At 42.9% G+C, this 27,085-nt stretch overlaps 1 protein-coding gene across 1 annotated transcript in view; it reads left to right on the top strand.

Moving 5' to 3' along the window:
- LOC109919762 (beta-secretase 2) overlaps positions 1-27,085 on the top strand; it is an 80,069-nt gene that overhangs the window by 14,991 nt on the left and 37,993 nt on the right. The window contains exons 2-3 of the mRNA XM_048603033.1: positions 4,355-4,443; positions 13,466-13,556. Of these exons, the coding sequence (XP_048458990.1) occupies positions 4,355-4,443; positions 13,466-13,556 (180 nt within the window). The remainder of the gene's footprint in view (positions 1-4,354; positions 4,444-13,465; positions 13,557-27,085) is intronic.

Here is a 27,085-nt window from a genome sequence, read left to right as displayed (position 1 = left end):
CTGACACAGTGGGGGAGAATGGCAGGACGTTGGTTTCAGCAGCGGCGACAGTATCTGCAGCAGCTGCTTTGGGGATAGACAGCTGAGGCCTTCTGGCGAGTGAGATACGCAGAGAACTCATCAAAGACTGTTGAACTTTTAGCTTATTCATTTATTTTCCTGGTTTAAACTATAAAAGACTTTAATGTAAACTATAACCTATTTCTTTATTTTCTACTATTCTATGAAATAATGCTTAACTTTTTCTCTAGAGCATCAGAGGCTAAGGGGTGTCCTTACAGAAGTTTGTAAAATCATGAGTGGCATGAATAACATGAATAGACAAGGTCTTTTCCTTGGGGTGTGGGAGTCCAAAACTAGAGGGCATAGGTTTAAGGTGAGAGGGGAAAGATTTAAAAGGGACCTAAAGGACAACTTTTTCATGCAGAGGGTGGAGCGTGTATGGAATGAGCTGCCAGAGGAAGTGGTGGAGGCTGGTACAAATACAACATTTAAAAGGCATCTGGCTGGGTATAAGAATAAGAAGGGTTTAGAAGGATATGGGCCAAATGCTGGTGAATGGGACTAGATTAATTTAGGATATCTGGTCAGCATGGACGAGTTGGACTGAAGGGTCTGTTTCCGTGCCGTACATCTCTATGACTATAACTTGTTTCTCTTGTTGCTTTGTACCAAAGGCTTTCTTTTAGTACCTCAGTACTTTGGTACCTAAGATGGTGCCATGTGTGGCAAAATTATACACTTTTCAATGTACTCCTGTACTTCTGTACTTGAGTACACTTGACAATAAAATCTAAAATGTTAGGGAGTGACTTAATGGCAGTGTGATGATTCTAAATATTTGAAACGTGGATATTGTCCTTTTTTTTTTTGAAGAAAGGTCGAGACAGAGGTGCAGAGTTGATAAAGTAAACCGCTTGTGAGGCCTTGGGGATTTTTTATTTAAAATGTTGGAAAATTAGAAGCAGCCTGAATGGATGGAGTCAAGCTGTCACAGAACCAGGATTTTTAGTTTTAGCTTTCTGCAGTTGCTGGGGTCCGCTGGATATGGAATCTCTTATTCTTCTCTCTGTTACAGCTAAAAGCTGGTGTTCTCTTCCTGCTGCTGGAATTGTACGTGAGACAATCTATTTTACTGAATCTGCCTTTACCAAGGTTGTGTTTATGGTATATTGCTATATTGGAGTAGTTAATATATAAATTATTATCAGCACTTCAATAGACTTGCAGTTAAGTCAGTTCCTTTCTTTAATTTTTACTTTGTCTGTATTTTAACTGTTGTGTAAAAATAGTGCGTTTTGCTTAAAGTCATAGTTTTACCAATGAAATTACTTTTGGAATGCAAAGCCTTACATTTACCTTTAAAATCAGAAAAAGTGAGGATCTAGACTATCCTCTCAATATATTTTGAGGGGTTTTGGCCTGGTGCATAACAGCAGCAACTGTAGTCTGATCAAAATTTTACGTTCAGTTTATCGGAGAGAAGAGTGAGTCTGAAATTTCTTAAAAATTTATATAGTGGTAATTATAAAAGTGTGAAACCAGAACTGAGCGAAGTGATTTGGCAAATTTAGTTACAGGACAGCTCAAGATAGGTATAAAGTCAGAAGAGACATGACACCAGGCTTTAGTCCAACAGATTTATTTAAAATCACAAGCTTTCAGAGCTCCTTCATCAGTTGAAGCAAAACAGGTATTCCAGCAGACATTCAAGAGGATAGTTTGAATGTCGAAAATGGACACATTCCCAAAGAGTACAAAAAATTCCAAGGATGGACCGCAATCAGCTTTTAAATAAAAATGCAGAAGGTAGTGCCAACATATACAAAGACGGGTAGTAGATCAAAAGATTGGACAGAATATAAAAGAAAGCAAAGAATGACCAAAAACTAAAAACAAATTAAAACATGATAGAGGATTCTATAAATATTTTTCAAAAGAAGTTAACAAAGTGAGTATTGCTGCTGTAGCAAGTCTCCAGAGAATTAATGGATAAAAGGGGATAGCAGATGAATTGAACAGTGTTTTGCATTAGTTTTCAACACAGAGGACATATGGAACAGCACAGGAGTGCCAAATCAGGAAACTGACGATGGGAAGGAATTCAGGAAAATCACAATTGCCAGAGAAGTGGTACTGGGTACATTATTGGAGCTGCAGACTGGGAAATGCCTGGGTCCATGATGGACTTAATCTTGAAGTTTTAAAAGAGAAGCTTAGTAAGATGATTGATGCATTGGTTTTAATTTTCCAAAACACCCTGTTGATTTGGAGGTGGTCTCTTAGATCTCAAGATAGCGAATGTAACTCATCTGTTCAAAAAGGGGAGAAACGGAAAGCGGGAAACTAAAGGGTAGTTAGCTGCACATCTCTCACAGGGAAAACGTGCAAAGCTGCAATGGAAGTTATTGTAGACACAATCAGAGTCAACATCATTTTGTGAAAGGGAAATGACTTTTGACCAATCTATTTAAGTTTTCTTGAGGTAACCCAAATTATAGATAAATGGAAACCGTATATACTCTATTTAGATTTGCAAAAGATATTTAATAAGGTGCCATATCAATGGTTTTTATGGAAAGTAAAAGTAGTCAGTGTAGGCAGTAGCATACTTGCATGGACAAATGATTGACTGGGTAACAGAAAGCAGACAGTGTGTATATATGGATCTTTTTCACATGGGCAGCATCTTACAAATGGTGTGCAACAGAGTTTGGTGCTGGGATCTCCACTATTTACACTGTCCATAAATAATTTGGATGAAGGGATGGACACAAAGTTAGATAGGAAAGAAAATTGTGAAGCAGACATATGAATGCTGCAGAAGAATATAGATGTGTTAATGAGTGAACAAAGATGTAGCAATGCAGTATAGTGTGGGTATGTGAAACTGCCCATTTTATCCAAACTAAAAAGATATAGGCTATCTAAATGACATGTGGTACAGAGGGATCTGTGTGTATTAATGTTTGAATCACAAAAGGTTCATATGCAGGTAAAGCCAAGTAATCGGGAAAGAAGTGTCCCGACCCGAAATGTCAACTTTCCTGCTCCCTGGCCTGCTGTGTTCCTCCAGCTCCACACTGTGTTGTCTCTGACTTCATCATTGGCAGTTCTTACTATCCCATAGAATGTTGTTGTTTATCATGAGGGGAATTGAATACCAAAGTAATAAGGTTACACATTAGCTATACAGGGAACTTAGAAAACCACATCTGCCGTACTATACACAATACTGTTTGTCTTTTTTAAAGAAGGATGTAAATGTGTTGAAGGCAGTTCTGTGAAGGTTTACCGGACTAACATCTAGAACGGGGGTTTGGCTTGTGAGGAAAAGTTGGACAAGCTAGATTTTGTTTTTAAGGCAGATATAGATACAGTAAAGCCTCTGTATCCATGGGATCATGACTTGCAAATTCCCCTATCTACGCCGAAAAATAAATAGCAGCAAAATTCCAACATCCATGGCAAAACTCGCATATCCATGGTTTTTAAGCTATTTTTAACCTGTAATTTTAATGGGCTCTGCACTCGCAAATTTCATCGTTCGCAGGGGTTCTCGGAAATGTAACACTCACGGATATGGAGGAATGTCTGGAGATTCTTGGTAAGCAAGGGAATGAAAGACTTTATAGGATGGATGGGAATGTAGATATGAGGTTAATCAGATCGGATTATTGAATGGCGGAGCAGACTTGAGGGACTGAACTACCTATTCCACCTTGTATATTTGTATGTTTGCATCCTGGTTAAGCTATAATGAGTAGGAACGCACACTGGTCTGGCAGTATCTGTGGAGAGAGAAACAGTTAATGTTTGAAGTCCAGTACGATGACTCTTCAGAACAAAAGTCATACTGGACTTAGTCATAGAGATGTACAGGAAACAGAACCTTCGGTTCAACTTGTCCATGCCGACCAGATATTCTGCATTAATCTAGTCCCATTTGCCAGCATTTGGCCCATATCCCTCTAAACCCTTCCTATTCTGTTTCCACTAATGCTGCCAGACCTGCTGAGTTTATCTAGTATTCTCTGTGCTTGTTTCAGATTTCCAGCGTCCACAATATGTTACTTTTATTTCAGTAACAGATAGGCCTGCTCGTAAAGGGAAGAATTGAGTCCCAGTGTCCCCATTTTTAAAGAATTTAGTGCCTTCCTGCTGTTGTTGGAGTGGGAGATGAAACCCTTCCCCTTTTACCGTCACCAATGTGTTTCTTTTAACCAAATGTTTGGCCTTTTCTCCAGAAGGCACGAAATCTTAATAGTGTAAATCCTGTACTTGTGTTCTTTCTCCTCTCTCTTCCAATGAATGCATTGCTTTGTAATGCTAGCTGTGTCTCCTTTATCTACAGATGAATATACTGGTCGATACTGGGAGTAGTAACTTTGCAGTGGCTGGTGCAGCAAACAGCAATATAAAGACCTATTTTAAACCAAAATTGTAAGTATTCAGAGATCATAAGGGGTGTACTACATTCCTGTATGGAAGGGAGGGGAGTTTAGACTTAGTAGGATATATTGTTGCTATTTTACAAAGTCAGGTGGAAGATCTCAATGTGCCAATCAATCTATTTTCACATAAGTCACATTGTGGGGTTGTCTGATGTGGCTGAGGTTGGATTGATTGAAATGGGCTGAACAGGTTTGCAATAATATAGACCTTTTGAAAGATTCAAGACGTCCCCAGAGGACTTCATATACACATTCCAAGTTAATTTTTTTTGTTACAGACAGGAATGTGAGAGAGAAAGAGAGAACTGAGACCCCTGTCCATGTTTCCTTCCTTTACTATCTATGATCATCGCGGTTTTTGAAAAGGAAGAGGCTTCTTAATCCCTGAGTAAGCGAATAATAATTACCAGCAGCAAGCGTTTTGTGGGTTTAAATATAAAGGAATGTTTATTAATGCATTTACTCTGAAAATTTAATGCTACTGCCCTTCCTTCTTCCTCACACTCGCTCAAAATACAGTTGAAGAGCACGGTGCACACTTCACGTTATAGACAGAATTATTTATATTTCACATGATTGTTTTACCTCTGAAAACACATGGTGCAAGCCTGATGAAGAAAATGTTTCAGAATGCTCAAGTATCGAAACACGAACTGAAAAGCCCAGTCCATATATTAGGATCATCAGAGTTTTCTAAGAGTTAGACCCTCTGCAAGTTACAAAGTGAATCCACAGAACAGTTCTGAGGAAGGGTCACCGGACCCGAAACGTTAACTCTGTTTTCTCCTTTACAGATGCTGCCAGACCTGCTGAGCTTTTCCAGCAACTTTGTTTTTGTCCTTGAATCAATTGAACCTGCCTTCACCACATTTCCAGGCAGTCAATTCCATTCCCTAACTATTCAGGGTAAAAAAAGTTTTTCCTTGATTCTTTACAGATCACTGTAAATTTATGAGCCTGCTGACCTTTTCTGAGTGGAAACCGATGCCTCCTATCTACCCTATTGAGCCCACTCCTGATTTTCAAAACCTTTCCTGAGAGTGCTGTGGGTATGTGTACATCATGTGAGCTGCAGCCATTCAAGGAGACAGATCACTATAACTGCCTTTTGAGGGCAATATTAAAATTGAGACCATCGTGGCCACCTTACCTAGTGGTTTCTTGCAGCTCTAAAAATGGTACTGACCTTAAATGGATTAGCTCCAGCCTGATTATCGTTTGCAAACATTTACCTTGGGAGTTTGAGATGTCATCTTTGTTTCAGAATGACCCTTTCAAGTTTGGAAGTGCCTTTTGTGGATGGCTACAAGAGATAGGTGGTGACACCACCAGTCTGGAAAGTTCTGCCTTGTCTTTTGAGACAGTGTAGCTGTTTTGGGATATACAAACTAATAGTCGGGTGACTCTCAGCTTTTTTTTTTGCAGCCTGTCATTATTTATTTTAAAAAGAAATCGGTACAAGAAATTCTGGAACGGAGTTATTTTGATTGTTATATGTGTTTATGAATTATGTTGAAAAACACAAATGCACAGCTAGTTCCCACAAACAACAGGATAAATGACTACAACAACAAAGACAAAGTTGCTGGAAAAGCTCAGCAGGTCTGGCAGCATCTGTGAAGGAGAAAACAGAATTAACATTTCGGGTCCGGTGACCCTTCCTCAGAACTGATGGTGGCTGGGAAAACGTCAGTTTATATGCAGAAAATAGGGAGGTGGGTGGGGTAGGGAGTAAACGATAGGATAGAACCCAAAGAGAGAGAAAGACAGTTGGACAGACAAAGGAGTTGCTAACGATCAGGCTGGGAGGGTGAATAGTTGTTAATGGGGACTGTTAGTGACTAACAACAGGGGGTATGTAGTGGCAGGCTATGTGGTAACAAGGTCTGGTGTGTTGGGTAAGGGGGCTGGGACATGGGAGAGTTTAGGCCCTAAAATTATTGAACTCAATATTGAGTCCAGAGGGCTGTAGGGTTCCCAAGCGGAAAATGAGGTGTTGAGCTTCACTGGAACAGCTCTGCGAGCCAACCAACTTCAACAACCTCAACACCTGTTACCCGAGCTACAAATCTACTCCTAATATTAACTCTCTTTTTCTCTCTACAGGTGCTGTCAGAACTTCTGTGTTTCTCCAGCACTTTGTGTTTTTGTTTTAGATTTTCCATATCCATAATTCTTTGTTTTTGTATTGTGCCAACGCTAATCGTTCAACTTGGGCGTGCTTATGTACCATGTATAAAGATGACAGTTTCTGCCTCTATCCACTTAAAGGAACTGGCATCCAGCAGTAGATATGGAACCATATATTTTGGAGGAAGGAGGGAAAGGCTTTACACTGCATTCAGAGGATAGAAAAATATTAATCTCCAAGTTTCGTCCTTTTAAGGTTGTGTTAAATGGAGAGAAGGCACCAAACTTTACCTTTCTGGACTTCAGATGTCCCAAAGTTTTTCACGGCTAGTTGGGTCCTTGTTGGAAGGTTCTCACTATTGTAACAAGGTGAAACCGAGCAAAAAATTTGCACACAGCAAGTTCCCACAAACTGCATTGAGACAAATAGAGTCATAGAGATGTACAGCATGGAAACGGACCATTTGGCCCAACTTGTCCATGCCGACCAGATATCCTAAATAAATCTATTACCATTTGCCAGCATTTGGCCCACATCCCTCGAAACCCTTCCTGTTCGTGTAACCATTCAGATGCCTTTTAAATGTTGTAATTGTACCAGCATCCTCCACTTCCTCTGGCAGCTCATTCCATACATGCACCACCCTCTGTGTGAAAAACGCACCCCTTAGGTCCCTTTTTAAATCTTTCCCCTCTCACCTTAAACCTATGCCCTCTAGTTTTGGTCTTCCTCATCCCAGGGAAAAGACCTTATCTATTCACCCTATCCATGCCCTTCATGATGTTTATAAACTTGTGTAAGGTCACCCCTCAGTCTCTGACACTCCACGGAAAATTGCCCCAGCCTATTCAGCCTTTCCCTATAGCTCAAACTCTCCAATCCTGGCAACATCCTTGTAAATCTGTTCTGAATCCTTTCAAATTTCACAGCATCCTTCCTATAGCAGGGAGACTAAAATTGCACGCAGCGTTCCAAGAGTAGTCTAACCAATGTCCTGTACAGCTGCAACATGACCTCCCAACTCCTACACTCAATCACTGATCTATAAATGCATGCACACCAAACAGCTGCTTCACTATCCTATCTACCTGCAACTCCACTTTCAAGGAACTATGAACCTGCCCTCCAAGGTCTCTTTGTTTACCAACATTCACCAGGATCTTACCATTAAGTATCTCAGTCCTGCCCTGATCTGCCTTTCCAAAATGCAGCACTTCACATTTATCTAAATTAAACCCAATCTGCCACCCTCGGCCCATTGGCCCATCTGCTCAAGATCCCATTATTCTCTGAGATAACCTTCTTTGCTGTCCACTACATCTTCAATTTTGGTGTCATCTGCAAACTTACTAACCATACCTCCTCTGTTCACATCCAATTCTTTCATACAAATGACAGAAAACAGTGGACCCAGCACCAATCCTTGTGGCACACTGCTGGCCACAGGCCTCCAGTCTAAAAAGCAACCCTCCATCACCACCTTCGAGCCAGTTCGGTATCCACATGGCTAGTTCTCCCTGTATTCCATGTGATCTAATCTTGCCAACCAGGCTACCATGAGGAACCTAGTTGAGTGCCACATCCACTGCTTTGCCTTCATCATCCTCTTCATTACTACTTCAAAAAAACTCATTTAAGTTAGTGAGACATGATTTCCAATGCATTACACCATGTTGACTATCTCTAATCAGTCCTTGCCTTTCCAAAAACATGTCCCTCAGGATTCCCTCCAACAAATTACCCTCCACTGATTTTAGGCTCATCGTCTGTAGTTCCCTGGCTTTTCCTTACCATCTTTCTTAAATAGTGGCACCACATTAGCCAACTTCCAGTCTTAAGGCACATCACCTATATCTCAGCAAGCGGCTCAGCAATCAATTCCCTAGCTTCCCACAGAGATCTAGGGTACACCTGATCAGGTCCCAGGAATTTTATGCGTTTGGCCAGCTAATCTGTTCTTGTCGTTGAGCCCAGCGCACTAGGGGAACATTCTTTCCATTGTTTGAAAGGTTCTGAAAGATCCTTGCACCCCTATGAAAGAGAGGATAGCGCTTAGGTTTGGCATCCCTTTTTGGAACAGCACCGCTGACAGTCTAGCTATCCCTCAATGCTGCACTGGAACACTGAGGACAGCAAGCTATTGAGCCTGCTCTGCTATTCAATCATTTCATCAATAGCTTTAATCCTCTGTGGTTATACACCTGTATGGCCTGGAGACTGATGCTGAAAATTACATCAAATTTTACAGCAGAAGCTACTTGGCTGAACTGGTCTGGCCTGTTCATCCTGTACAAGAGCCTCTTTTCACCTCTCTGCCCCAAATTCTTCCAATATTTCTTTCCATTTTATCTTACTCTACTTCCTTCTTAATAATCCATCAACAAAAGGAACCAGGACAAAAGAATTTCATTTGACCTGCACAGCCAGCAATCTTGACATTAACTGCTCAAATGTGAATGTAATTCCTACTAAGAACTTCCCATGTGCCAGGTGCAACTGTGCAGTCCCTTTTCAAAGACTTAAACTGATCTTTTTTTAAACTTATTGCTCCTACTTTGTGCGCTTGTGTCTGTTATAGTTTCTTCTCTCATTTGGAATCACAGATCTGTACAGCATGCTAGTGTATGGGATATTGCACTGTGCAGAGTTGGTACCAACCTGGCTCGGAAGTGAAGAGTTACGATTGAACGATTAGGCTTGAGGAAGTAGAAAGTTGTGTTTATTCTGTAGTCCACAGAAATTCCCGTGCAACATTCTGTGGCTACCAGCCAACCACTTGTACTGTCAACTCATTGTGGAACCAGGAAGTGTAGTGATTATGGAGTGTGTTTTGAGTGACAGAGACCTGATGACGTATGACTGAACAGTGGTTTGGAGAGGAAATTTTTGTTTTAATGAGTGACTGGTAGCATTATCCAGTCAACATTTTCCTAGCTTGAAAGGGATGTTAGCATCCATTTTTAGTGGTGGGACATTTATCAGCTTGGATTAAGAGTGGTTTACGGACACACACCCAATGTAACCTGCCTGCCTGCCAACCAATCCCTCCAAAGCACTTGGGGCAAGAATACTCATCCAGGAACTGTTTGTTACACCCGGACTGTCTGGGATACTTGTACGGAAGCTCATTTCCTGGTCTGGTGCATCACAGCATGTTGCAGATTGAAATATTTCAACCTAGTGCATTCAATTATCTTAATCATGTACCTTTTTTTAAAAAAAAAAGACTTATTCAGCAGCTAATGATTAACACAAATTTCTAAACATTTACTGTTACCTCCAAACTGTTTGGAAAATGAGGCAATGGGTGAATGAAAAAGAGATGAGATTTAGATGCCACGATGATGGATCAGAACCCTGTATTGCTTATGGACATTTTGAATACTTAATTCCAACTTGCGGTCAGTGAGTATGTGTTATTAGCCTGCTAGTGTATGGGCTATTGATCTGTGCAGGTCGCAGTTTGAGAACAGTGATCAAACATTTTGCACTAAAGAAAGGGAAGGCACTCTGTCATCGTGCTGTGAGCCATCCACTGACAAAAAGGAACCAGGGCAAAAGAATTTCATTGACCTGCAAAGCCAAGAATCTTGACACTAACTGCTCAAATGCGAATGTAATTCCTTCTAATAACTTCCTACGTGCCAGGTGTAACTGTACAGAATCTTTACAAAGATTTAAACTGATCATGTTTTTTAACTTCTTGTTCCTAAGTTATGTGCTCGTGTCCATTATAGTTTCTTCTCCCATTTAGAATCATAGAGATGTACAGCATGGAAACAGACCCTTCAGTCCAACTTGCCCATGCCGACCAGATATCCTAAATTAATCTAGTTATTTGTCAGCATTTGGCCCACATCCCTCTAAACCCTTCCTATTCGTGTACCCATTCAGATGCCTTTTAAATGTTGTAATTTTACCAACCTCCACCAATTCCTTTGGCAGCTCATTACATACACGCGCCACCCTCTACATGAAAAATTTGTCCCTTAGGTCCCTTTTAAAACTTTCCCCTCTCACCTTAAACCTCTAGTTTTTGACTCCCCTACCCTGGGGAAAAGACCGTGGCTATTCATCCTATTCGTACCCCTCATGATTTTATAAACTTGTATAAGGTCACCCCTCAGCCTCCGACACTCCAGGGAAAATAGCCCCACCTATTCAGCCTCTCCCTATAGCTCAAACCCTCCAACTCTGGCAACATCCTCGTAAGTCTTTTATGAACCCTTTCAAGTTTCATAAAGTCCTTCCTCTAGCAGGGAGACCAGAATTAAACACAGTATTCCAAAAATGGCCTAACCAATGTTCTGTACAGCTGCAACATGACCTCCCAACTCCTATACTCAGTGCGCTGACCAATAAAGGTAAGTGTGTCAAACACCATTCAGTAACTGATAAACTCACCCTCTCCGTAACTTAAAAGTCTGGTTAAATTGGCTCCTTTTAAAATATGAAATCACTTGACTCGGATGACTACAAATTTAAATTATTTTTAAATTATCTTTGTTTCAACCAACTGAAGTGGGTGTTAGGTGAATGAAGAAGGGGAGCCAGTTTATCCCCTTCGCCTGAGATTTAGCGATTTGGGATAATCTGTCTGGAACTGTACTGAATTGAAGAATTCCAACATTTAAAAGGCATCTGGATGGATACAAAATGAATAGGACGGATTTGGAGGAATACAGGCCAAATGCTGGCAAATGGGACTAGAATAATTTAGGATATCTGTTCAGCCTGGAAGAGTTGGATACAACTCTATGACTCTCTGACTATAATTAGTCACCTGAGGACTGGTAATAACAGTAGGTTTGGTGAGTTCATTAAGGTATGAGGATGGAATTGCTCGATGGGCTGTGGTGGGTAGCAGAAATGTAAAATTTATAAGTGTAAATGGGAAAGGCAAGAAGAGAGTGGGAAGCAACAAGCAGTTTGTTGACATGAATGGGGATTGAATAATGATGCTGTTGTGTGGCCAGTGCTAGTAGCAGGAACTTGGAGTGAGGAGAGTAGGTGCAGAGTGCTATAATAGGAGTTGAAGGATCAGAGTGATGTCTGCTGCAGAGACTGTACAAGAATACTGATCAACAGCGGAGGGATTTTGAAGAAGCACTCATTAGCCGTGCACTGCCTGCTTACGAAGCACACAGAAGGAAATGGAGAGAGCTCTTGTGGTGTCCCTACCTACTGCGTAACAGAGAAATGGAATAGGAGAAGCTCTGATTGAAGAGTCACCGGACTCGAAACATTAACACTGCTTTCTTCCCACACATACTGCCAGACTTGCTGAGTTTCTGCAGCAATTCCTGATTTTGTTTCGGATTTCCAGAATCCACAGATTTTAGGTTTATCTTAATGGAATAGAAGCTTCTTGCTGATGTACTTTGAGTTTATATATGGAGACTCATGCAGCATCAGTACTGGTGCACACTGAATGTGTCGTAAATTTGCTGGACTGAGCAAACTTGAAAACCTCAATGTTAACTTAGATTTGTGTGAGAATGTAAAGGCTAGGGCCAGAGGTAGCAAGAACTAGTCACTTTCGCACTCTTGTAAAGTCGGGGTCATTTTTCACTCCTGGACTTTGTCAACGTTTATCTGGGCTGGATTGCACTCAACCCTAGCACAAATGACGACTAGACTAGGAAACAGGAGCCGGTTTTGTGCACGCTGTTGGGAAACTGTGCATTAAGGTGTTAGGCACCCAATCTGCAAGATGCCTTGTAACATCTTTCAAACCTGTGACCCCCAGCACAGGGACACACTACACATCCTGTCATGCGCTAATCTGAATTAAATATATGTCTCCACCTCATCGCTCTTGCTCGGTCAAAATCCAATGTAGCAGGACTGTGACAGCAACTTTACCGCAGGAATTGTAGTTTAAGGAGCTTTTAATATTTTTCTCATCCTGATTGATTTTATTGTCACGCATACCCAAGTACAGTGAAAAGCTTTGTTTACGAGCAGTACAGGCAGATCATAGGGTGGCGGGAGAAAAAAAAGCTAGACAGAGACATACAAGTTACATTGCACAGGGCCTGAGCAAGGCAAGATCAAAATTAGCAAGACCAGCATTCTTTGGAGTTAGAGAATCCATTCCTCAGTCTAATAACAGCCCGAAAGAAACTGTTCTTGAACCTGCTGGTGCGTGTGTTCAAGCTTCTGTATTTTCTGCCTGACAGAAGACATTGGAGGAAAGCATTGCTGGGGTGTGATGGGTCTTTGATGATGTTGGCAGTCTTTCTGCAGCAACAGGCCATGTAAATAGAGTCCATGGATGGGAGGTTGGCTTCCGTGATGGTCTGGGCTATAGCTTCTTATGGTCCTGGGCAGAGCAGTTGCCAAACCAGGCCGTTGTGCACCCAGACAGTACACTTTTAATGGTGCATCAGAGAAGTTAGTGAGGGACCTTATGGACATGCCAAATTTCCTGAGCTGCCTGAGGAAGAAGAGGCATTGTTGTGCCTTCTTAACTGTCGCATTTACGTGGGAAGCCCAGGTCAGGTTGTCTGTTATCGTCATTCCAAGGAACTTAACACTGTCAACCCTCTCAACCTCAGTACCGTTAATGTAGATGGGGGTGTGTTCTCCTCCTTTCTTTCTGAAGTCAATGATCAGTTCTTTAGTTTTGCTAATGTTAACGAGAGACAGATTGTTTTCATTGCACCACGTCACCAAACCCGCTATCTCCCATCTGTGTTCTTTGATAAGTTTGTTGTTTGATAACGTCCCTACCATGGTGGTGTCGGCAGAAAACTTGTAGAAGGCGTTCGTTCGGAATTTTTCAACACAGTCATGGGTGTACAGTTAGGGGGCTGAGAACGCATCCTTGGGGGTGCTCCAGTGTTGAGGTGCTGTTGTCTATCTTTATTGATTGCAGTCTGTGGGTCACAAAACTGCGGATCCAGTTGCAGAGGATGGAGCTGAGACCTGAGTTTTTAGATGATTATAGAGGGGATAATGTCGATACAGTGTGGAGCTGGAGGAACATAGCAGGTCAGGCAGCATTAGAGCAGTAGGAGAGTCATGTTTTGGGCCTAGACCCTTGGAGGGGATAATGGTGTTAAAAGCAGAGTTGTACTCTATGAGCAGGAGTCTGACATAGGTGTCCTTGTTGTTCAGATGTTCTTGGGATGACTCTAGGGCTAGGCCAATAGTGTCCACTGTGGACCTGTTATGTCGGAAGGCAAATTATAGGGAATTGAGGCAGGTTGGGAGACTGGAGTTGGTGTGGGCCTGACTAGCCTCTCGAAGCACTTCATGATTATTGAAGTCAGAGCCACTGGGCGGTAGTCATTAAGGCACGTTGCATGTGTTTTCTTAGGTACTGGGATGATGGTGGTCTTCTTGAAGCAGGTGGGGACTTCAGCTTGTAGGAAGGAGAGGTTGACGATGTTGGTGAATACCTCCACCAGTTGGTCCACACAGGATCTGAGCACTCGACTGGGTCTCCATCTAAGCCAGTCACTCTCCTTGGGTTGACTCCCAGGAGAACTGATCTGACGTCTGCAGCAGTGACAGAGGGAACAGGTGTGTCTGGGGCTATTGGGGCAGGTAACACCGCACCGCTGGCATTCTGCTCGAACTGAGCACAGAAAACATTGGCTGCATCAGAGAGGGATGTGCCTTTGTCTGTTATCTTGCTGTGCTTCATTTTATAACCTGTAGTGTTGTTTAGGCCTTGCCACAGCCAGCGGGTGTCTATATGGTTGGTTTGGGCCTCCAACTTAGTCCGATACTGCCTCTTGGTATCCCTGATGGCTTTGTGAGGTCATGTCTGGATTTCCTGTATACATCTGGGTCGTCTGACCTGAATGCTGCATGCTTGGGGAGGATGTGTGTGTCGCTGGCTAGGCTAGCATTTAACTGCTCTTTGGGCAATAGGAGTCGATCACATTGCTCGTAGTCACCTGGAGTAAACCCTCTCAACCTCAGTTGAGAGTCACCTATAGGCCAGACTAAGCAAGTTTCCTTCCCTGAAGGTGATTAGCGAATCAGATGGGTTTGCAGCAACAATCACCACTGGTTACACGGTCATCATTGAAGCAGACCATGTCCAAAGGTAGTAAGATATGAACATCATCCAGGTTTGGGCTAACAGGTGGCAAGTAACATTCTCACCACACACGTGCCAGACAATGACCTTTTGCAACAAGAGAAAATCTAACTCCTGCCCCATGATGTTCAATGACCTTACCATTGCTGAATAATTCATTATCAACATCCTGGAGTTACCATTGTCCAGAGATTGAACTGGACTATCCATATAAATACAAGAGCAATCTGGAAATACTGGAACTCCCCTCCTGACTTCCTAAAGCCTGTCCACCATCTACAAGACATAAGTCAGGAATGTAATGGAATACTCCCCACTTGCCTTGACAAGTGCAGCTCCAACAACATTTGAAGCTTGATACCACCCAACATAAAGCAGCCCACTTGATTGGGACCACGTAAGCAAACATTCATCCTCCTCATCAGTCAGTGGCAATGGTGTGTACCGACCACCACTGTAGAACTATAACATGGCTCCTCAGCACCTTACAAACCCGCAACCCCTTCCATCTAGAAGGACAAGGGCGGCAGATACGTGGGAACACCACCGCCTGCAAGTTCTCCTCTGAGCTACTCACCATCCCGGCTTTGGAGTATATCACTGTTCCTTCAGTGTTGTTGGGTTAAAATTCTGAAACTCTTTCCCTTAACGGTATTGAGGGTCTATCTACAGCACATAAACTGTTACTGGTTCAAGAAGGCAGCTCACCACCACCACCTCAAGGGCAAATGGGAATGGGAAATAAATGCTGACCCAGTAGTGCAGCCCACACCCACTGAATAACCTTTCTCTCTTTTTCTTTTTAAAAAAACGTCAGATTTTTAATTGAGTTCAAACTTTACCATCTATTCTATTGGGATTCCAACCCATGTCCCCAGTGGGGACCTGAATTACGAGTCCAGTGACATTACCCTTATACCATTACCACCTCCTATCTGCAGAGACTAATGTGCAGAAAAATAAAAGCTGATCCTGTCCATAATAAAAACACAATTGTGTAAGAACAGTGGGTTCAAACTGCCCAGGAATGTGGTAGGATGTGCTAATCTTTCATTTCTCAGCCTGCCCCAAGAAGTGTTCAAATCAGTCTTGAACTCTTCGAATGTTTTACTTTTGGAATTGTACTAACTTATTTTAGTTCTGCAGTGTAACAGAATTAAAGCTGTATTTCAGCCGAAACATTAAATTAAACCATCAGTCTAAGGAGAAGGGAATTTCCTCGGAGCTGTCAGGAGTGTAAAGATTGCTGTAAATTCATTAACCAATTACTAAGACATATGACACCAAGTGTGTGGTGCACACTGCTAATACAGGTAATTTAATTTTTCATTCCACACCAGTTTTCTTTTAGGATATTTTAAAACATCCTGATGAGAGTAGAGTGGCTCAGTTTTCACTGAAAATGTATGCAGAACTCTCTTGCCATATGGTGTTTTATCGCTAAGCAACAACTGTCCATAATGAACCCCTCATCTTGGACAGTTCATTTTCGTGAACCAAAGAAATCTGTAAATCATGAATAGTTCACATGATAAATCAATACTTTGATTTAGCAGCACTCCAGGGATGAGGACAATGGCACCATAAATCATACGAGGCCCTGTGTTAGGGGCAATGTGTTTGTTAATGAGTTATGCAGTGGATGTCTTGTGCAAACGTTTCTCCCATTAAATGGGTTATGGCTCAGCCTAATAATTTAGAAATTATTTTCGTCATACTTTTAAGTTGTTCATATAACAGTATATTTGCTCTCCGATGCTGAACATTCTGTACTCAGCAAAGGTCTCAGCTTTATTTCCCCTGTATCCCCACCTTAATGAATGTCAGACAGAACTCTTCTTCTGCCGTCTTCGCCTCCGTGCCCATTTCTTTGGATAAAAGCCTTCTCTATCCCACAGACCCTTTCGCCCAGTTCCAACACTCTCCCTCCACCTGGACCACTCCCTCTGGCCTTTTATCTGCACTTGATTTGTTCATTGAGAACTGCCAACATGACATTGGTCGCCTCAATTTTTCTGCACCCCCCCCCACGCAATCCAACCTATCTCCCTTCAAACTGACTGCACGCTGTGTGCTTAAATCCAACCCTGACTTTGTTATTAAGCCTGCCGATAAGGGTGGTGCTGTTGTAGTCTGGCGTACTGACCTCTACAATGCAGAGGCTGAGTGCCAGCTCGCAGATACCTACTCCTATCTGCTCCTGGTCTGTAACCCCACCATGGCACATCAGGCCATTGGATCCACCACAGTCACTGACCTCATTTCATCTGGTAATCTCTTTCCTCCCTACACCTCATACTGCCTCCAAGCTGATAGTTCCCCCAGCCCTGCACAGTTCGCTTTTACCTCCTTCCAAAAATCCACAAGCAGGACTGTCCCAGCAGACCCATTGTTTCAGCCTGCTCCTGCCCCACAGAACTCTACTCTTCCTACCTTGACTTGGTCTTCTCTCCTCTGGTCCAGTCCCTGCCCACGTACATCCGTGATTCCTCTGATACTTTATGCCGGTTTCAAAACTTCCAGTTTGCAGGCTCCAGCCGCCGCCTCTTTACCATATACATGCAATCCCTTTACACGTCCATTCCGCACCAGGAGAATCTAAGGGTTCTCCCCTTCTTCCTGGAGCAAAGACCTGAACCGTCCCCGCCCAACACCTCCCTCCTCCGCTTGGCCGAGCTTGTCCTCGCCCTCAATAACTTCCCTTTTAACTCCTCTCATTTTCTTCAGGTCAGAGGGCTGGCATGGGTACCCGCATGGGCCCCAGATATACCTGTCTCTTCGTGGAGTACGTGGAACATTCCCTGTTCCAGTCCCCATCCACAACTCTTTCTCCAAAATATCGATGATATCATCGATGCTGCTTCCCTCTCTCATCCAGAATTGGAAAAGTTCATCGATTTCGCTTCCAATTTCCACCCTGCCCTCACTTTCACCTAATCTATCTTGACTCGTCCTTTCCCTTCCTTGACATCTGTTTTCATTTCTTGGGATAGACTGGCCAATAATATTCACTATAAACCCACCAACTCCCACAGCTACCTGGACTATACATCCTCACACCCTGCTTCTTGTGAAGACTCCATTCCATTCTCCAGTTCCTCCGTCTCCACCGCATATGTTCCGATGAGTCTAACTTCCACAAGGGAGCCTCCAAAATGTCCACCATCTTCCCCAACCGAGGAATCCCCAGCACCATATCAACAGGACCCTCAACCGGGTCCAACCCATATCCCGCACTTCTGCCCTCACCCCCCCTCCCCCATCCCTCATGCAACAGCGATAGGGTTCCCCTTGTATTTACCTACCATCCCACCAGCATCCACATCCAGAATATATCAACCACCATTTTGGCCACCTCCAGCGAGATGCCACCACCACACACACATTCCCCTCCCTCCCTTGTCCACCTTCCACAGGAACCGTTCCCTCCAGGACACCCTGGTCCACTTTCACTTCACTCCCAACATGTTTCCCCCTCTTTCCACCACCCCTCCACCACCCAACAGTCCCACGGCACCTTCCCCTGCACTCGCTGAAGGTGTAGCACCTGCCCATTTACCTCCTCCCTCCTCACTATCCAAGGGCCCAAACATACCTTCCAGCTGAAGCAGCACTTCCCAGAATCTAGTCTACTGCATTCACTGCTCACAATGTGGTCTCCTCTACACTGGGGAAACGAAGCATAGACTGGGTGACCGCTTCACAGAACATCTACGTTCTGCTCGCAAAAAAGCCCGTGAACTACCTGTTGCCTGCCACTTCAATGCACCACCCTGCTCCCTGGCCAACATCTCTGTCTCCGGCTTGCTGCAGTGTTCCAGTGAAGCCCAACGCAAGCTGGAGGAACAACACCTCATTTTCCACTTGGGGATCCTACAGCCCTCCGGACTCGATATGGATTTCAATAATTTTAAGGCCTGAACTCTCCCATGTCCCAGCACCCTACCCCACACACCAGGCTTTGTTAACACACAGCCTGCCATTACACACCCCCTGTTGTTAGTCACTAACAGTCCCCATTAACAACTATTCACCCTCCTGGCCAGATTGTTATCCACTCCTTTGTCTGACTACTGTTCTCTCTCTTTGGGCTCTATCCCCACCTATCGTTTATTCCTGATCACACTCCCTCCAACCTACCTTCTACATATAAACCGACATTTTCCCAGCCACCATCAGTTCTGAGGAAGGGTTATTGGACCTGAAACGTTAACTTAACTTCTGTTTTTGTTTCTGATTTACAGCATCAGCAGTTCTTTTGGGTTTTATTTAGTATATTTGCATTAGTTGATTAGATTCTCAGAAAAGCACAATATATAAATGCGGGCCTCTTCTGAAGTGTGGCTTTGAGGAAATTGTTCTGTAAGGAACTATTATTAAGGATCATTTGTACAATCATGTTGTCTAACCACTGGTTCTGGATTGAGAATGCTTTGAGCTTGTTCCAGAATTGTTTTGACACTTTCATTGAAGTTTTTCCTCCACTTTTTTCCACTTAATTTGTTTGTGAACTTATTGCTTCCCAAGAGGTCTTGAACAGTTTGGCTAAATTGCATGTTGTTGTACAACCTAAACTTAAAATGAAGGCGAGAAGGTACCTTATTGTGAAGCTTTGGGATCCCTCTAACCCTGCTCCGAATTCTTCCTTTAATTTGCTGCTTCACCGTACACTGGAGAAGTGTTTGCATTTATAAAAGGGCATGAGAAGAGGACAGCAAAGGTGGGGAGTGGAGACAAGGAACTGTAAGGAAGGGGGAGAGGAGCAGCAAAACAGGATGACTGTGAAGGTGGGTGGGCAGTTTCAACAAAGGACTTGCATTATAAGAACATTTACTGTTGTAGTGAACGTTGTCAATTGGATAATTTAATACAGAAGTGTTATTTCATACATTGAGTTCTCACATTTCAAAGTACTTCATACAGTGAATTATTTGAAGTGCGGTGACAGTGTTTGAGACAAACATGCAGTTATTTAGTTGTAACTATGCCACAGACAGAATTTTTGATGGTGGATTTTTGTGCATAGGTGTGTATCAATTTTCTTTTTAACAAATGTGTTTGTTGCTAACTTGTACCTATTATCTCATGCTGATTTAAATACTGTGGTGTTTGAAATTAATGTTTTCCTTGTGTGTTCTGGCTTTAGGTTTAATGGAGTGGTGGTGATTATTCAGTATTTTGTTGAATTCTTCTAATTTTGCATCTGTGTGAGTCTAAATACCCCATTGATCACAAACACTCAGGTGATGTTAGTACAAGGCTGCATCTAATGAAACAGCTGGCGAGAAACAGAAAGGAGCCCTTGTAAACCAAAACATAAAAGCTCAAAATCAAAGTAGTCCTTTTGCAAATCTTGAGAGGAGCCTCGAGGCAAAAGAAAGTATTTTGACCCCTGCACCGAACCTTGCTGTCCTCAAAATGCTCTTTACAGTCCATCTCTTTGACTCAAATATTTCGTCAGCTAATCAGGATTTCTCCTGTTGACAGTATATTCTTCCTGGTGTGGAGCTGAAAGGGCCAAGGTCATCCTAGTGCTTTATCAATTGTCTATCTTTCAAAGAGCACCCATTTCTACCTCACTGCCACCTCTCTGGTAGTGAAGAAGGCATTTGGTACGCTTGCCTCTATTGGTCCAGTGCATTGAATATAGCAGTTGGGATGTCATGTTGCAACTGTATAGGACATTGGTTAGGCCCCTTTTGGAATATTGTGTTCAATTCTGGTCCCCCTGCTGTAGGAAAGATGTTGTTAAACTTAAGAGGATGCAGAAAAGATTTACAAGGGTGTTGCCAAGGTTGGAGGGTTTGAGCTATACGGAGAGGCTATTTTCCCTGGAGCATCGGAGGCTGGGGGGGTGACCTTTATAGAGGTTTATAAAATCATGAGGACCATGAACAGAGTGAATCACCAAGTTTTTTTTCCCCCTTGGGTAGGGGAATCCAAAACTAGAGGGCATAGGTTTAACGTGAGAGGGGAAAGATTTTAAAAAGGACCTGAGGGGCAACTTTTTCACACAGACGGTAGTGCATGTATGGAATGAGCTGCCAGAGGAAGTGGTAGAGGCTGGTACAATTGCAGCATTTAAAAGGCATCTGGATGGGTATAAGAATAAGAAGGGTTTAGAGGGATATGAGCCAAATGCTGGTGAATGGGACTAGATTAATATAGAATATCTGGTCACCATGGACAGGTTGGACCGAAGGATCTGTTTCTGTGCTGTACAGCTCTAAGACTCTGACTGTTGACCCCTCCACTGCCTCTAAATGGTCAGACTGTTTTTCTAACATCTGGTACCAAAAGAAAGCAAAAACATACTCAATGTTAGGAAAATCAAAGCAATTGCCTATGCTCTGTGTCAAAAATGTTGTCTGACTGGAAATTGTCAGTCTGAAGCTGTGATCTATGTTGTAACTTTACTCTCATATTGACCCCAAGAAGCGCTATAGGTTAAACACCCTTGCCATCTCCAAGATTGCCTATTTGCATTTCTGCCTTAAATCATCTGCTGCAAAAACACTTGTTTGTACCCGGGTACCTTTATTATTGGTAATTCCAACACACTCTTGGCCAGTCTCCCACAGATTGGTCTCTGTAAATTTCAGGTCATTCAGAAATCTTCTGACCATGTCTAAAGTTGCAATAAAAATAGAAAATGCTGGAGAAACCTGACAACATCTATGCAGAGCAGAGCAGTTAGCGTTTCAAGTCCAAACGCACTTTTTTTGGAATGCCACATGAGTCTTCTTAAAATTTGAAACCAGTACGGAGATTGCTGGAGAAACTCAGCCAGCATCTGTGAAGAAAGAATCAGAGTTAACGTTTTGGGTCTGGCATGACTTCTTCAGAACTGAAACCATCTTCACTTCAGTAACTCTCTTGGTGGAGTGATATAAAATCGAGAATGCAGAAGAGGCATTTTATTGTAAAAGATAGATGTATCTTATCATAACGGCATCACAGCAAACCTAAACTTTGTGCACATATACACTGCCAGCAAGGTCAATGGGTTGCCTGTCATGAAGAGGAATCCCAGCTATTTGGATCCTTCCCCAGAACACAATCTTCACTCCAATTCTAAAACCTGAATCACTGCCCTGGTTGAGATAAATTACCTCCACATAGACCGAAAGATTTAACCCATTTCTCAAAGAAGTTTCACTGCTTAAGGCTGAAAGAAGAGGTGCAAAAGTATTGTTCTTTAATCCTAATGTTGTGACTAGTGTAGAATAGCAGTAGCATGTGTAATGCACCTGCTTTGCTCTGAAGACCTTAGCGCAAAAGCCAGGATACCTCATGCTAGCTGCATGTTAGGCTTGGTTTAGAACCCTTTGAGATGTGCAGGATTGAGATGAAAGAATTTATTTCAAAACTGTCTGTGTTTCTGTGGTCCCCACATCACTGGAGATCCCTAAACAATCATGTTTAAGTTGCACACCAGTTCATGTGAGATGTCTTAGTTGTGAAACCTTGTGTTTATGGAATCTACATTAATTGTCACGTTATCGCGACCATCATGTTTTCTTGTCCATTCTGTCTTTATGTTAGTCTCCGTGTTGTTTCTCTTCTGTCCTCTGCATTTCATCATCTTTAGCCTTACGACATTCCAAGATCTTTGCATTCCTCCAATCCTGGCTTCCAATGAATTTCTGATCATTTCACCTCACTGTCAACAGCAACCCTTCAGCTGCCACGGCATTAGCTCTTTTTCTCTCTTCCGTCTCTCCTTAAAATCACTCCTTTAAAACCTTTTGGCTATCTGTCCCAATCCACTGTAATGTTGTTTTTGGGTGTGCAGTGGGATTGGCTTTATTATGTTAACGGTGCAAGTAGTCGAGAATCACCAACCCATACCATCAATGCAGCGTGGAGCTGGAGAATCACGGCAAGTTAGGCAGCATCAGAGGAGCAGGAAAGTCAACGTTTCAGCTCAGGACCCTTCATCGAGACTACCTTGATGAAGGCTCCCCACCTGAAACATCGACATTCCTGCTCCTCTGATACTGCCTGACCTGCTGTGTTTCTCCAGCTCTGCACACTATTAACTCAGACTCCAGCATCTGCAGTTCTTGCTATCACCAACTATATCACCAGCCTTTACTTCCCAGTCACAGTTAATCAGCTGAACTGAAATACAGTCTCTGGGACTGTTCCAATGTATACCAAAAGGAAGTGAAGTTATTATAATCCTTGTTCGTAAAAGGAATGTACTAGCCTTAAATATTCAAGAACTCAGCAATTACTTCTCTTTTGCCTCTTGATCTTCCTGTACTGTAGAATTAGTGTCACTTATCTTCTGTAGGTGATTTCCTGTTGTGCAGGAGGCAATGTTACAGGGAAACAAACCCATTGTTCTATGGTGACTATGTCTATCACAGTTTCTGGCTTTCCTTTTTTAATTTTAAACAATTTGCTGATGGGCAGTCTCTTGCACTTGAATTGCTGTATTTATTAATGAGAAAAGTCAGCACCGTTTGATGTAGGTGGGAGGCACAGCTGCAATGATAGTGATTGGCCTTATCTCCACGTTGATCAGAACTTTGATGTTTACTAAAGCTGCACAGGATAAACTGACAATCTTTTTTTTTTAAAAAAGACAAACAAAAGTAATCATGGTATGTGGGCTCTGTCAGCATTTGATGCTCATCATCCCAGTCTCTGCTGAGGGCATGGTTATGTGTCAACCACATTGGATTGGATCTGAAGTCACACATAGTCCAGACTAGGTGAAAATGGCAAATTTCCTTCCCTAAAAAGTATTAGAGAATCAGATTTCTTTTTCTGACAATCAGCAGTTACATGGTTAGCTTTATGTTTCAGATAGTGAAATTCATATTTCACTAACAATGTGTCACAGCAGCCTAGATTACTAGTCCAGTGACATTACCTCTGCCATTACACTGCCTTTCCTTATTACTTTACATTACAATCAGTTTTATGCTTGAATTTGTGTTTTTAACCACACTTCCATTAGGAAAATTCTTGCCAATTGAATGATGTCAAGGTGCACGATTACAAAAGTGAACAAGTTTTATCGCAATGTTCACAACCTCAGGATTTCCAAAGACTTTATGCATCTGATGAAGTCTTTTGGAAATGATCCTGTTCCTGTTTTCAAGTGGAAATTAGAGCAGGTTTATGTACAGCAAGTTCCATGGTTAGTTTGCTTCAGTGGTTATAGTTCAGCTTATAGTTGAGGGATAAATATTGTCCTAGGACTAGAGAAAAAGTCCCCTGATTTTTGAAGTAGTGCCATTTGGATTTTTTTACTTTCTGCTCACCTGAGAGGGCAGGCATGACTTCAATTCACTGTATCTGAAAAAGAGCAACACATGCTCACTACTTGATTTTTACATCTAAGTCCTTAATTTGGACTTGAGCCTGCATGTAGTGATTTAAAAGATACCAATTAACACCTATCTGCAATTCTGAGTCATATAGAATGTTTCATTTTAAAACTGACCTGTCAAATAAATTGCAATCTTCTCTTGCCCTCAGCTACGAGCATAAACTCTTTATTTTGTTTGAAATTAAGTTTTTTAGTAAGGCTGCCTGGAGAGAAGGCTGGCTAATGTCATTTCAACTGATCAGTCTTGTGAAAAACAGCAAGACTTGTCTTGTTAATTGGAAACCAATTGCTTCTTTATTTATTTCCTTTGGATTTTCTCTTCCACCTCCTTGCTTTCTGTTGAATCATTTTATATTGTTTGTGTCCCATTCAGTAGATAGATGGCAAAGACTAACAACAATGGACAGATCCTAGTATCTGGTACATTATTTAAAATAAAAATAACTTTGCTTTTATAGGTGTTTATTACTGTTGCGTTCTACTAATCATTTCAGCCTTGCACTTGAATTAGTGTTCTAAGCTGCAGTGTTGCCATTGCTTGGATTTGGCTCCCTGCCAAACTCCTCAGGAGGTATACTATCTGGTAATTATTAAGCAAGCCTGAGACGATAATGCTTGCTGGGCTGTAAAATACTGAGAATCTCTCCTAATTGAGAGAGTCTGCTGAGGAAAGTGGCAAGAGTGCGGCAACCTAATGCAGAAATGGCTTCAGCCACCAAAAAGCCAGGACTATTGATCAAAAAAAAGTGTGGTGGCACGGTGGCTTAGTGGTTAGCATTGCTGCCTCACAGCGCCAGGGATCCGGGTTCGATTCCACCCTAGAGCAACTGTCTGTGGAGTTTGCACATTCTCCCCGTGTCTGCGTGGGTTTCCTCCGGCTGCTCTGGTTTCCTCCCACGGTCCAAAGATGTGCAGTTTAGGTGGATTGGCCATGGGAAATTGTCCGTAGTGTTCAGGGATGTGTAGATTAGGTGGGTTATCGGGGGATGGGTCTGGGTAGGATGCTCTGAGGGTCAGTGTGGACTTGTTGGGCCACACTGTAGGGATTCTAAAAGCAAGGTGCGGTTACTTAGAATTTGTATCCCCTTCTCTGCGGATATCGAGCATGGAGTGTCAAACAGGTTTCTATCTTTGTTCATTTTGCCCAAATTCTTTTCTTTGCTCCTGTAGCTGTTTCTTTTTCCAGTCAATTATTTTTTAACCGTGCCTTAGGATTTTGTTTTCTTGGTTCCGACATTTTATATTTGAGTGTTGTGCTGCACCAAGTGTCCTCGAGATGAGCTAAATGGGTTTTCTTTTCATTTATCTCCTCTCCACTCCACTTCTGTCTCCAAAGCTGTCTTTCTTGGGTCTATCCCATCTTGTCTTTGATTTTTCTTATTATTAGTCATTTTTGGGACGTGGTAATCGCCTGAAAGGTCAGCATTTGTCACCCATCCTTGAAGATGATGGTGAACTGCCATCTTGCCCCACGTCCCTGTGATGTAGTTATTCCTGTAGTGCTATTAGGATTGAAGCTCCGGGATTTTAACCCAGTGATACTGAAGGAACAGTGGTATAATTCCAAGTCAGGATGGTGTGTGGCTCGGAGGAGAACTTGCAGATGATGATGCTATCATGTATCTGCTGCCCTTGTCCACTTTTTAAATGGTTGTGCTCATGGCTTTGCAAATGTCTATGGAAGGAACCTTTTATCAGTTGTTGTTGTGTGTGTTATTTATTGTATACGCTGCACTGGGCTGGAAGGATTGCATGTTTAAGTTTGCCGATGTAGTGCCAATCAAGTAGTTGCTTAGAGTGGGATGGCATCAAACGTTGAGTTGAATCTGCCCTCACCCAGACAAGTGGGGAGTATTCCATCACAGTCCTGCCTGGCAAATGGTGGACAGGCTCTTACTTGCTGCAGAATTCCCAGCTGCTGGCCTGTCCATGCTATATATGGCTAATCCAGTTCAGTTTCTGGTCAGAATGTTGAAAGTAAGGATTCAATGGATGCCTTCAATTCCATAGAATTTCACGAAGAGGTGGTTAGATTTGCTTTGTTTGGAAATGGCTATTGTCCAGCACTGGTGTCGATGATGTTACCTTGCCCATGTGACTATTTTCCTTTCATGGATTTCCACATTGAGTACAAAGAGGCTATTTGATTGTACCAAGCTTCACAATTTGCCTTGACCATGTTAATAAGCATACGCATTTGCCAGGTTTGTACACGGTGAAGCCAATCCTTCATCTTGCCCTGGAGTTTTGAAGACTTGTATTCCAGGCACTGCTGTAAGCAACCCAGGAGTAAAGTAATAACAACATTAGAAATATTGATTCAGAGATAGTAGGAACTGCCGATGCTGGAGAATCTGAGATGACAAGGTGTAGAGCTGGATGAACACAGCAGGCCAAGCAGCATCAGAGGAGCAGGAAGGCTGACGTTTCGGGCCTAGACCCTTCTTCAGAAATGGGGGAGGGGAAGGGGATTCTGAAATAAATAGTGAGAGAGGGGGAGGCGGATAGAAGATGGATAAAGGAGCAGATAGATGGAGAGGTGACAGACGGGTCAAGGAGGTGGGGATGGAGCCAGTAAAGGTGAGTGTAGGTGGGGAGTTATGATGGGGGTTGGTCAGTCAAGGAAAGACGGACAGGCCAAGGAGGTGGGGATGAGGCTGGTAGGTAGGAGGTTGGGGTGGGGGTTGAGGTAAGAGGAGCGGATAGGTGGGAGAAAAGACGGACAGGTCGAGGAGGCGGGGACGAGCTGGGCTAGTTTTGGGATGAGGTCGGGGGAGGGGAGATTTTGAAGCTTGTGAAGTCCACATTGATACCATTGGGCTGCAGGGCTCCCAAGTGAAATATGAGATGCTGTTCCTGCAACCTTCGGGTGGCATCATTGTGGCACTGGAGGAGGCTCAGGATGGACATGTCGTCCAAGGAGTGGGAGGGGGAGTTGAAGTGGTTCGCGACTGGGAGGTGCAGTCGGTTGTCACGAACCGAGCGTAGGTGTTCCACAAAGCGGTCTCCAAGCCTCCGCTTGGTTTCCCCGATGAAGAGGAGGCCACATCGGGACCAGCGGATACAGTATACCACATTAAACAGATGTTCGCCTGCAC

This window comes from Rhincodon typus, chromosome 11 (assembly GCF_021869965.1).
Source record: "Rhincodon typus isolate 14 chromosome 11, sRhiTyp1.1, whole genome shotgun sequence".
Classification (NCBI taxonomy): domain Eukaryota; kingdom Metazoa; phylum Chordata; class Chondrichthyes; order Orectolobiformes; family Rhincodontidae; genus Rhincodon; species Rhincodon typus.
This window is presented reverse-complemented; position numbering and strand designations above follow the sequence as displayed.